The sequence below is a fragment of the Anser cygnoides genome, chromosome 15 (genome assembly GCF_040182565.1).
Source record: "Anser cygnoides isolate HZ-2024a breed goose chromosome 15, Taihu_goose_T2T_genome, whole genome shotgun sequence".
In the NCBI taxonomy this organism is placed as follows: domain Eukaryota; kingdom Metazoa; phylum Chordata; class Aves; order Anseriformes; family Anatidae; genus Anser; species Anser cygnoides.
The window spans coordinates 6,448,816-6,462,184 of record NC_089887.1 but is presented as its reverse complement, the minus strand read 5'-3'; the positions used below and the strand labels follow the sequence as shown (position 1 = coordinate 6,462,184).

The following is a 13,369-nucleotide window of genomic DNA, read 5'->3' as shown; positions in this document are numbered from 1 at the left end:
CCAAGCTGTAAAGAAAGGGGAGCGTCGCTGGAGCAGCTACCAGAGATCGCGCAGAAGCGCAGCATCTGCCAATTCATTCAGCACTGCTGGCCCACAGAGCAAAATGGCACACCACTGTTCCATGTTTGGAGACGGTTTATACTGGAATAGGAGCAGTCTTTTTGGGTAAAATGATTATTTTTTTCCTCCATGAGAACTCATGACTTCTTAAAGAGAACTCTGCACGCTTGCACAAGTGCAGGAGCCGGGGATGGGTGTTTCAGCTTGTCTGTGCACAGATTCTCTGTGCTACTTCTGCAAAAAGCAACTTGAAAACAGAGATTAAAACAGGGCTGGGGGTAGGTTGAAGCCCTCAGAAGCCAAAGTAGTCACCCATGCACTTCTGAGACAGGACTCCAGAGTGTGTCCAGTGAGACATTCGTGCTCTGCTTTGTTTTCCCAGGCAAAGTGCAGCCTCTTTTCTAAAAGCTGCATCCAGATTTTTAGAGCTCAGAAGAATCGCTCTGGTATTGGAGTCTGATCAAGCACAGAAAACATCCTCAGCCTTCACAAAAATACCAGATGGCTGCAGATGCCAGCTCCTTTGGCCAGGCAGCTTTTTCAGAGAAAAGGCCAGCTTGTTGTGCAAGTGCTGCATCCCAGATACAACTCTGCTGAGCAGCAAATGGCCGTAGAAAAACCCTTTTTAGGAGCATCTAAGCCAACGCATTCCCGTAACATCAGCTTTCCAAGGCTACGCATACGCTCCTAGCCAGTACGTTCTTGTTCTCCAGAGCGAAGGGGGACCTACAGAGGTCCCTCTGGCTGTGAAAACACCCTTATGGGTTTCTGAGCAGTTGTATGCATGGAAGGGGAAAATGAACTACAGGCAGAGTTGCCAAATCATTGGGAACAAATTTTAAAAAACATGCCTGGGCATGCAGGAGTAGATAATTCTGTCTCTGAATTGTGAGCTGCTCTTTGAAATGTGGTCTTTTAAACCAGTTAGTGCTCAGAGGGTCAGCAGTGCAACCCTAATTGTCCTGCTCTGCTCATCCCACCCACTTGCTGCAGTCCCGGGGGACACCACAACTGCGGTGGCTGCATCCATGTAGCACTGCAATAAACCGCAGGCACCACGGCCTCTGTCTCCTTTCAAGGACATCATCATGGTTTTACCTCTGCACAAGACAATATTGTCTCTCTCTGCTGCTATACAGAAATGTGCACAAAGAACAAATACGATCTCTTCCACAGATAGAAAGGAAGGATCTACGAGCCACTGAGAACTGCAGAGCCAAATGTGATGCACACAGGTCGTGCAACCTGCACAGCAGGAGAAATTTCACCCTTCGTGCGGTGGCTCCATTTCTGGAGATCACTTACTGCAAGAAAAACAAAGCAGCAGCCAACAACCAAGCCAGTGTGCACTGGTATTACTTTGTTCTCTGCTACAGCTCTTGTTTTCCACTCACACCGGAACAGGTAACGTCATGTCAGACCGCGCCTGCTTGAGGATCAAGGATTCACGGGGCTGATACCATTGCACAACTTCAGGCACCCATTGCCACAAAGTGGTAGGAATGCTGGAGACTGCTTGCAGTAATCTGCTACACACGCTAAAGCACGGTCACTCATACAGGGCTTGTAAAAAACCCAGAGGTACAATCAGTTTCTATTAAAAATACAGTCTTTTCTTTCGTCTCGGAGTCCTGAAATGGCTGCGAGACGATTAAAATCAACCAAAAAAAGACAATGAGGAGTGGTGAGATGCTCTTTTTGGGGGAGCGTGGGCTGGTAATGTCCATCTGGAAGAACCTCAGAGAGAGTGGTCACTTCTGATTGCTACATAATGTGAGTAATTCTCTGGAAGGATGAGTCCTTCCCGCCTGAATCACTGCGAAGGGGGAAAAATAACACAGTCCAGAAATGGAAAGCTGGACAGCCCTTGGAGGCCAGGAGCCGCCCAAGATTCCTGTGTGGGGGCCACCGCAGAGACGTTGCAGGAGCGCGTCTGCAAGCCCAGCACGCTGCTCTGGGTGACAGCTCCAGCCCCAGAGACAAGCTTGGACCACAAGATGCCTTCGTATGTGGCCACCCAGAGCTCTGGCTGACACCGCAGGTAGCGTGTGGCACTAACAACGTGCTAAATACCTTTCTCACCAAGCAGCCATAGTCTCCAGCCCTTCAATCCTCATCCATCCAGATACAGGCAATACAGGCAGTTCCTTCAGAAGCTCTGCCTTCTTTGAGGAGTTTGTCCTCGATGCAGTTCTTCTTGGCCAAGCCATGGCAGCAGCACAGCACAGCTCTGGTGCCAAAAATGGCTTCATGCTTCAGTCCTAGGGAAGCTGCACTTCTAAAATCTCAAAGCAGAGAGGAACGACTGGGACATATTCTTTGTGGTCAGGACCGTGGGCTTTGTCTGTGATACTGGGGGAAAAAGTACCGGTATTTGAGAGAGAACAGCTCTGTTCTTACCCAGTTCCTCCAGCTCTCCATACAACAGCTTGCACCAGTAATCCTGTGGGCTTCAAAGCTCTACACAGTGTCCCTAAAACCACTGAGACAGCTCACATAGTTCACGTTCCACATGTGCTTAAATTCCTTGCTAAATTGACATCTCAACAACATGAAGAGCCTAGAGACACCTCGAACCCCTACTTCTTAATATAGATATATATGATTACATTTAAACACAAGGATTTTTTTTTCTTCACGCTAATCCTGCAGAAAACCAGTTTGGTTTCCATTCCTATATATAGCACTAGGATTCTTGGTCTATTTTTTGTCCTTTTGCATCTGATTATTTTCAGCAGAGTTCAAACTTTTTATGATATGCAGATTTTAACTAGAACATGACTTCTATTCATATAGACTTCCAGTATTAATAAACCCACAACAGCCGCATGTAATGTAGAAGAATTTTATTCATACTGCAATTCTGTCCCATCATCCACTGCAAATATTACAATTATCTTTCAAATGTCATAGAATATCAGTTTGTTCTACTTCAAGCACAGGAATCCTAGTGTTAAATGATTACACTTCTCTTGAACTTGCTTATAACAGAACCATAATTCAAATGTATTCTTCATGATCTATAAAGGTTTAAAATAAAGAGTCTGTTTTGTGTGTGTGCTCAAGTAACTTCTAAACAGTGAGGCTAATAACTTTGTGTTTAACAAGAAATGTATCTTGCATATTATGCAAAACACATTTTTTATGAATACAACAGAAATGCAATAGGTTAAGTAACATACATGAGTGACTGGTAACCTTTAAAAATATGACTTAAAAATAGCAGAAGAGAATACAAAAAGTGAAACAAAACAAGTTTTGCAAATGCTTATACATTTATTGAGATATATAATGGGCGTCTGCCTATATAAATGTATGTCGTAAAACTGCAAGGTTGAAAAACGTGAATGGTCATATTTGATACATGCAAGGAGCATAACATAATCATAATAAATAGTAGCAACTGATATACAATGACAGGACCACTGAAAATATGCTGAAATAAATTAAGCACCTTGAAGTCATGGGAGGACTTAGACTCTGAAGTCAAGGAGCAGTTAGCTCTGTAAAAACCACTGTGGGCAGGTACTGGAATATTGGGTCCCAAGAGCCTTCTTGGTGGGAGTCAGTAGGAAAATCCCAAATTATATTTTGTTAACTCCAAAAAGGAGAACAAATTACACACCAGTATGAGTAATTCTAGACATGTTCTTAACACCTCTAGTTTCAAAAGGAAGATTTCTGCCTTATTTCATTATATAACTTTTGGCGTGTAAAAGGTACAGAAAGTTCATATTTACTCAGAGTAATGTTATCATAAAGAATAAATACAATTTTGCTGCAACTGAAAAGTGGGCAGTGCCATTTAGAGTAGCTGAGATGCAGAGGTTTGCTGCTGTCAGCAAAGAGAAGTTTTCCTTCAAAGGAAAAGCTTCCCCAAAGAGTAATCTAACTGATCCCATCCTGGGGGGCTGCAGAGCAGAGTAAGGTCTGGCTCTGCAAAAAGCCCCATGCAAGAGGAGACCCACGTCTACACAGACACAGCTGCCAGCAAGGCTGCGCCCACATTGGGCTTGTTGCAGGTTCCTGGTGCTTTTTGTTCTGCAATATGTGTCTTCTGGAGGAGAGAATCCTGGTCATATACTTAAAAAAAAGGATTTGACTTTAATTAAGTGGACCTTACGTAAAAGAGTCCTGTCAAACTGCTGATGTACAGCTGCCATTATCTCTTAAGTATTTCATATAATATTCGAAGTGGCTGAGGACACTCTGGTGCAGATAAATGTGTTACAAAGCCCCGCTTAGTTAAGTGAAGAAGGTCCCATTGGCTTTTAAGGGATTTAATGCAAACCCTCATCTAAAAAAGGTGAAGTTGGATACCTTAGCTCCTAAAGGCTCCATCTGATTTCTTACAAAACATTGTTCCTTGAACTCCTTACCCAGAAGACTGGAGCAGTCTGTTTGCCTTAGCACACCCTCAGAGCTACAAAGCAGACTTGAAAGGACTTGTAACACAGAGGAATATGGCCCCTATTTCTAAACCACAAACAAGGTGACTCAAAAGTTCTACTTTTCCTTGGCTTACTGGAATGATCAAAACCTTTCTCTAACCTTCCCTCTTAGATTGTGCAACTGTCACTGACCACGTGGATTTCAGAAACCTCCAGTCCCTAAGCAGTGAAAAGGCTTTTAGAAGTGACAGGCAGAGGGACATCACTTTACCAAAGAAGCTTACAAAAGGTGAATAAAACCAACTTTAAGGGTAGGTGTAAGATAATGAGGGAAACAGACATTCATATGTAGTTTAAATAGTTAAAAACACAGTTTTATCTATATGATCCAACAACAGGTAAAAATCTTGCCTGCAAGCCAAACGCCTAATCTTCCCTGCACGGTACCCCCAAGCTAGTCTTATCCAAACAGTTGTCTTCTTTCTTAAATGATACATAATATTTGAACTGACATCCAGTGCATGACATAACAGAAAAAATACACATGAAATGCACACCTTTTATTTTTTCTTTATAAAGCTATGGAGCTGCACAGAGCAAATTTAAGTGCACAAGGTCACACAAAGGCAGCTTTCCCAAAGGAATCATTTAGACAGTGAGTGAAATGAAACTGTTGTATCTCTGAATGTTTCTCTTGAGGATCTCAGAGCAAGGACCGAGCACTCGTTCGAAGCGGGGCCGGTCGAGCTTTACGCACTTCAGGGGTCCACGTGCCACCACCGTAGCAGCCCGGGGCCGATTGAGCAATAATGCTATCTCACCTGGAAACAGGGACAAATACGCCATCACACGTCTGTGCCTCTTTTTTGGAGGGTGCATATTCAGGCCACCATACAGTTGCTTCGGTTGTAGAACATACCCCTTTATATTATCTTGATAGACACTTTACATAATTCTGTTGACAGTACAAGTGCATTACACATGCATAATGCATGCCTGTAAAACGCCTTTGAAAACAAATGCATTCAGACTGTTTTGCTGATTCTGGAGCTGTCTCCTATCTGCTACATTGATGTAAACCAAGGAATAGTTTCAGCTTCAGTGAAATCTCTCAGTATTGCTGAAAGCAGAAGCTGACCTATGCATAACCCCTTGTTCGTTAAAGAGTAGAACACTAATTAAGACAGCAACTACTTCATACAATCCCATTTGCTGTCTTTCTGAACCATGCTTAAGCTGAATTTTCTTACCAAAATAATCTGATGGTCCAAGTCTTCCCACTTCAATGTACTCCTCATTATCAGACCTGCGCTGGAGAACGGAAGCTGTGCCCTGGGAACAGAAGAGGGGAAGGTTACTTTGCTTTGCTTAAACCTGCTATCCCTTTGAAAAATGTTGAGTCCGGAGTATCCGCTTTCGCAGGACACGTCACACCCCTTTAGTTCTGCTATGGGAGAGATGACAATCTCAGTCAATTTCTTATACGTGAATAAAAGGAATTGAAGAATTAAAAAAAAATCCACCAGTATGGCAAACTTGATTTCCCTCTATGAATGCGGCATTGTTTGGATGCGGACAGATTCGTCTCATGCAGAACACAAGAGGAACAGAACAGAATTCAGTAATTCCTATGTAACTAATACACATCATGCTGTGAAAATGTATGCTTCAGTGTACTTTAAAAGTATGTTCTGAGTGGATGGGGAACCTTATAAGTGACGCAGGGAAGATTTTCATCATAAGCAATAAAAAGGCAAATTTTCCAGCCACAATCTAGGGACAGAAATTTATAAGACAGCAACTAGAGTTTATTCCTCACCTGACCGTTCACTGGCTGTCTTGCCAAGATTGTTGGTAAAGGGAGTTTTTAATGCTTATTGCAACAGAAGGTGTTTTTTTTAGTGTCTTTGCCTTCTCATGGCCTTTAGTGATCTGGACACCTGCAAGTCAGTCGCTTGAGAGATGGAATGTGTCTTGTCTCCACGACCGTTAATAACTGCAGTGCTTAACACGTGCTAATACATGTCAAAACTCAGTAACAGTCTATTTAAACCTTCAAAGGGGTTTTACATGCAAAAATATTCTAACCTGGAGGAAATCTTAAATTATTCGCGGCACAAAGTTTTTGTAGGGGAATAGAGAAGGTAGCTGCTTTCCTGCAAAAAAATTACTATGACATTAGAAATTATGTTCAGTCCACACCAGAAGCCATGGCAAAGGCAAAATGTTAACATACTTGATTTTAACTGAAATTAAAAAGATTCTTAATAGAACAAGATTTTTAAATAGACCGCAGGGCCAATTTTTTTGACAGTGGCCTGATGCTGCTGCAAGAACAGTGCAAAATAAAGGAAGAATTTAGGTGCTGTTGGAGAGCATCGACAATGTGTGTTTTTGTTGTTGTTGTTGTTGTTGTTGTTTAATTTTCAGCTTGGAAAACAATACCTGGGAGCTGGTACAACCAGGACAGGGAAGCCGGGGAGACACAGTAATGTGAACTATGCTTGGAAGATGCCAGTTATTGGAAAATATCACAGGGACCCCCTAGTTTAACACACAAGCCTTGCATTTCTCTGCTCATCTGCACTACTGGTGCCTGTAACCAGCTGCAGCACCACTCCAGCCTGGAGCACAAACCTCCCTCCAGTGTGGAGTATTCAGTGCAGATGAGACAGCTGCAAACATCTTTCAGCTTCCTTGCGTCGAAATAAATGTGTATGCTTCAGTTTACAATGGGGCTTAAGGAGACACTGAACAACCTCAAGCTCCTTGGCTTCAGTGCAGCTAAAGGCATTCAGCACCCTGCAGAACCAGCCCTTCACCTCTGTGCTGTGTTTAAATACACCCCATAGGATCCTGAACATTGTCATTGAAATGCAAATCTGAACAGCATGTAATGCTGCTTCAGGTCTGACTTTTGCTTTTCTAGGACCTGGGGCCCAGGAATATCCACTATTATCTAGCAAATTATCATAATTTGCTTTCTTCTGAACGAGCACTACTAAGATGCTGTAATACTGTTGTATTGCATCATGTCCTATTTCATAACAGGGTTATTTTTAAGCCCATATAATTTATGAATTGCTGGGCCACTCTCTAGGTTAATTTATAATGTAACCTTTCTATGCTACACAAATGAAGAGGTAAATTACTTCTGAAGATGGCAGGAACCAGAGCCAAAAATCAAATAATGTGCAAGCACTGTTTGAAAGGTGCTAAGCATCTGATGGTTTTTATATGTACTTGGATGTATATCAAATTAATCTGACACAGTAGAAGTTATAATGTCTTATTTTGCCCATTAGCAGTAATTGTGCTTAGTATAAATTAGTAGATAGCAGACTGTCACCACATTATATTGGCCATGACAATTTACTATTTCACTCCACCAGCCACATGCCATATCAGCATTAAAAAAAATTCTGAATAAACACCAGAGCTGTAAATCCTAGTCCATTTGAAAACAGTTGCAAAACTCTCCTTGGCTTCAGTGCTTTCGCTCTTGATATGCCAGACGTCTGATGGCATAAGATACAGAACCATGTGCTTGGCACAACCTGCAGGAGCAAGGACACCTGAACTGGCGATGTTGTTTCGAGATCAGTTGTTCAGAAATAAGCTAAACATACTAAGGGAAGTTGGCCTTTGTCTTTTGGTGGCGGTTGCTTGGGGTTTTATCTGCTGCTAAGACCTGCCATGCACATAAAACTGTCCACAGCAAGCGTATGGCTATTCACAAAAGTAACTGAAAGGACAGCATGTAAGAAAGTGATTTGGTGCCTGTCAAGTTTCCAGCAAGAATTCCTTATCCTTGATATAACTAAATTGTTTCGCCAAAGCTGCTGTTTTCCAAGATCTTCCAGTAAATCTGAAAGGGGGTGAAAATGCAAAGATAGTGCAATGAGTTTTGTTATTCGCACTTACTGCAAGCTTTAAAAACAAACACACTTTCCTAAGCAGCATTCTGAAGAAATATCTCATACAGGGAATAATGCGCTTATCAACCTCTCTCTGGACAAACTTCAGATCAGGTGCAGTGCATGGGCCTAACTCGATGCTGTTCTTATTGCTTGTGCAATGGAGTCAGAATCAGCTTCAGAATCACTTCCAGCCCCTGTCCTCCACTCAGTCCCCATCTGGAGCCTGGCAAAAACCTAACCCCTTGACCCAAATAGCTGTCTGCAATCCATGTCTCCATTCTCTTTCCCAAAACTATTTTTTTTAAACTTTTATTACAGATGTTTTATTACGTACAACAACAAAAAATCCCCAAAGTAATCATATTGACTGCCCAGGTCAAATGAAAAAAAGAGTCAATTCCCCATTGCTCATCTTGAGCACATTGCCATAAAGGTAATCACAATATCAAGCAATATTGCTTTCATCTCCCCTAGTGTCAGCTTTTATTGTGCTTAATATTTTTTTGACAGGGTCCATATGATATAGGACTTCAATAAGTCAGTCTTCTGAAGCAATTTCTTCCACTGTTCCACTACAGTCGGCCTTTTTAATCCAAGAAACACCATGCTATCTGTTGGAGGAGGACAGATGTGTCTGGCCTCCACAATAAACACTTGGCTTGGCAGGACAAAGCAATGCATATTCCAGATACATATTTTTCCACTCTTGTTTTAACAGTCACATAGGCTTTTCCCGTTGCCCAGTGAGCACAGGTCTATCATGGAGCAAAAGAAGTTTCCTGAAACCCTGACAGCGAGCACCCAGATGTAAGATCTGATTACGCCGTTTGGCCTCTCCCTGCGAAAGTCACCAGCTCCACAAGTACATCCTGGAGCATTGTCACAGTGACCTTCACGGGAAAACCGTCCACACCATGAAACAAAGAAGATGTATTTATAATTATCTATCTGCCTCACCTTCGCTTTAGGTATCTTATCTCTGGAAACAAAGTTATTCTAACTGTATTAGAGGAAGAGTCCAATTGTACATGAGCAGTGTAAGCAGAGCAAAAATAAAATAATACAGAAACAATCCCTTAATATTTACACACTTAATGAAGTTCTCATACTAAATGGGTTAGGTGCTGACCCCTACCCTTGCTCCCATCACAGGCTTCACGACTGAATTTCGTTTTAGTTTACCTGTCAAATCTTTCCAATGCAGTTATTGAGCTTTCTATCCTTCTTGTGCTTAGCCCTGCCTTGTATAAATGGTAGCCCTGAATAAATCTCCTGAGCCCTATCCTGGGAGGTACGAGTATTATCTAGTAAGGATTCAAGGGGCTTATCACTCTCACCCACCAAAACCATTTGGTCTCAGTGGAAAAGATCTCCCCTTAAATGGCACACAAAACTTGGCAGGATCAGTCTCTGTGAAATAAAGTGTACAATCCCAGATTTGCAGGATCAGGCTATTTAGTGCTGCTCAATTTAAAATACTGTCTTGTACCCTGATAGTCATTTCAGCCTCCTACGCCACAGAGCAAAACTTTCAGAGTACATGCTCAAACACTGTGAAGAAGTTTGACACCATTTAATAAATCAGCACTTTGTGATGATACGAAACTGAAAGCAGACAGGCATGTCGTTCTCCTCGCAGACACTTGGGAGTGAAATGATCTTTGGTGGATCGAGGAATATTCCCTTTCAGCCACGGGGAGTGCTTGTATTCCCAGGAACCGATATCATTAACCTCCCCTCCTCTGCTCTTAGTAAATACAGGCATCTTATTGCAAAAACAACAAGAGTAGCAGTTCCAACAGCAATGCGCCATCACCACCTCTCTGCCATCCTCACCCCACGCACCTGCTCACTCCCTCTGTAACGCTTCTGTCACAGCGCTGAGAGTATTTATTCCTGTCTTTCAAATGCATCAGCAGTTTGTTTTGTAAAAATTTACGGCTTAGATACAGCAGCATAATTTAAGATATAAAAAAATAAGTTAAGGTTTATAATCCATGAGCTCCCATCCTCTCCAAAGTAATAAGATTTTGATAGATGTTTCATTTTCAAACTATCAGACTGTAGGGATGAGTTGGACATCCTACAGTGGCCCACCTGGATCAACATGAAGATTCCCATGACTGATCCTGCATGTCCTTGTAAGCACCAAGTGCTACAGGAGCCCTATCTTTATATTTAATTATGAATCCTGTAGCCAGGAGCTGGCCTAAGTAGCCTGGCTATAAAAGGCGAGTGGTCCACAAGAAGGTCAAAGGGGAAATCCTGTAGTTTTTCCTCTATTCCAGCAGAGGAAGCTCTGTGGATCAGATGGGATCCCCCCTGTGCTGGCAGGGAAGTGTCCTGGGTACCACTGGGTAGGGTGGACTGTGCAGGGTGGCCCCTTACCAGAGGCTGGGGATGGGCAGGGAAATGAGCCCAGCTTTTTTTAACTTTTTGGTTTAAAAGTCACTCTTGTTAATGTTCTATTTCCACCAGTCAAAGCTTCCACTTTAAAGATAAAGCAATCAGTAAAAAATATAGTGAGGCTCCATCTGTGATAACAGACACATTTATTGTTATTAAAATTGAAGAATGGTTATTTACTCTGATAATTGGATGCAACGTCAATGTCTATGTCCTTTTAATACACTAAGTACACAAATTAAAATTCTACATCTTGAAGAAAATAATTTTAATGTTTATAAGCAGGAATCTACTATTTTTATTACCATTTCCATTTTTATTTTTTACTTTTTCACTTATTTTTTAAAGTAAAGCATGGCAGACAGTTTTTTTCTCCATGTCCTCAATGTTGCACTTCTACCCTAGTTTTGAGCTTAGAATGCTTTTCTAGCCTATTTCATTTTCCTCTGCACAATCCACTAGAAAAGAGCCATGCAGTAGTTTTTCTATAGAATTAGCGATGAAAAAGGTCAGGCCTATCCATCTGTTATTGCTATTAACTCCATCAATTTCTATTATGAACATACCTTTGCTCTTTCTCACTTTGTTAATCCACACACTCCATAATTCACACATTCAAAAGATAACTTTCCCTTCACTCCCCAGCAACACAAGCCCTCATTATATGCTGCTATTAAATCTGCGCTAAGTTATGACAAAAGACGAAGGAAGAGTCTGTGCAGTGGTATAAAACGTTCCTATACACACGGCGAATCACACGGGACTCAATGTGAGGACTCCTACTGGTTTTACTGGAAGCAATAGCAGATATGAAATGAATTAAAAGATCTTTCACACAGTGTGAATCTGTGATTATTTTATTTGATTGCAGGCAAGACAAGGTTTGTGGAAGTAATATCTTTTATTAGACCAACTAGCTAGAAAAAAAGAGAAATGCTTTTGGGCACACATGCCTTTCTTTGAGTTGTCTATTTCTCCAGATAAATCTAATAAAAGATACCATTTTCCTACCTACAAACACTGCCCAGGCAATGTTCTTACACTGCCATAGGTACAACGACGATAAGCTACACAACCATATCTGCCTACTTACTGGTTCAGGCACGCAATTAAATCACCCATAGAGCACCTCCAAATCACTAGCTTAAATTAAGAAGGGCCAAATGCTCCTGATGCTACAAAAATCCTGAAAATAACAGTTGCCTAGTGGATCTGTGAGACCTGCTGAGGTCTGTCAGCTCATGTTTCACCCTCCACTTTAAAAATGATCATTTAAATCAAATTGTCTGTCTTTGATGTGAAACCTTAAACAACTTTGATCCAGTTTGGCAAACTTTACTTTTATGACTGTCATTTATGGTGTGCCTGTTATATTGGCTGTTTAGTAAGTAAGGTCTACAAGAACAGCCCCCAGGTTTGCATTAAGTGAAAAAGTGCTTGTTGTTTGGTTTCCTTATCTGCAGCAAATGAATTCTTTTCTCCATCCATTAGGGACCTCTGTAGATTACAGTGAGAGAAGAGACAATGCCCAAGTCAGAAACATGATCTGCTGCCAGCTTTTGAAAACAAATACAAAATATTTTGCACATTTGGTCTTTTTAATTCAGTTGCAACTCTCGAAATGTTGAGTGCCACTGATTTCAGCAGATATTCAGAAAGCCAGCACCTTGGGAGTATCTTTAAGATTTAACAGTGCTACATCAAATGAACTCAAAGGGCAGCATTATGGTAATAATGGGAGCATGGGGGTACCCCTATGACCTCCTTGAGAGAGAGCAGTGCCGTAGAAAATGCCCTGATACTGCAACAACTCCAGTGACAATGTACATGATTATCATAATGTAATCATCATAACTTTATAACATTAATTCATCATATTTTTTATTGGCCTTAATTGCCAACAACACTAATGTGGGCTGCAATTCAGCAAAGGTGGGAAGCAAATGTTACTTCCCAGCTGGCACGGATCCTATACGTGAGCTCTACAGCCATGCTTGACACTAAACAATACGCAGTTCGCCATGTCTACCAGCTGTATCACACCTGCATAGGACTACCGTACGTATATCGAAGCTTCCATTGCTTCTGCTGTCTAGGCACATTTATGTTGATTTAGGAATAACATCCACACCCGAGAGAGAGGAACAAAGCTGTCTAGAGCAGTCACCAAAATAGCGACAAACATAAAGGTACTTTTAAAAATGACAATCAATCATAAACCAAGTGTAGCTTAAACCAGCAGAAACAACTGAGCCACAGGGCATTTCCTAGGGATATACAAGAGGCCAGGGTTAAGGCCCAGACATGACTACACCCAGTCAGTCATTAATCACCAGGAAATGCCTTTGCCTTGATCATTTACTATTTAAAATTGTAGACATTTGACATGGGAAGGCCTTTTAGATCATTTTGTTCATCCTCCTATTGCGGTATCTCAGGCAATCTTTCCCTTCAGTATTTCTTTAAGGCAGCCTGCATGAAAGTTGTCCTGTACCTATATGTACTCCCCTTGAAGTAAAAGAAACGTTATTAGATGGAACAAGACAAGATTCAGGCAGAGACCAATAAACACAGTGCAAAACCAAAAGAAGC

General features: G+C 41.6%; 1 protein-coding gene across 4 annotated transcripts in view; it reads right to left on the bottom strand.

Annotated features, from left to right (window-relative positions):
- Positions 1–2,891: 2,891 nt before the first annotated feature.
- Positions 2,892–13,369, bottom strand: part of PRKAR1B (protein kinase cAMP-dependent type I regulatory subunit beta) — a 101,289-nt gene continuing 90,811 nt past the window's right edge. For all 4 annotated transcript variants that reach the window (XM_048062769.2, XM_048062764.2, XM_048062754.2 and 1 more), the window contains exons 10-11: positions 5,702–5,783; positions 2,892–5,272 (exon numbers count right to left, since the gene is read on the bottom strand). In XM_048062769.2, coding sequence (XP_047918726.1) covers positions 5,100–5,272; positions 5,702–5,783 — 255 coding nt within the window. In that variant the 3' untranslated portion in view covers positions 2,892–5,099. The remainder of the gene's footprint in view (positions 5,273–5,701; positions 5,784–13,369) is intronic.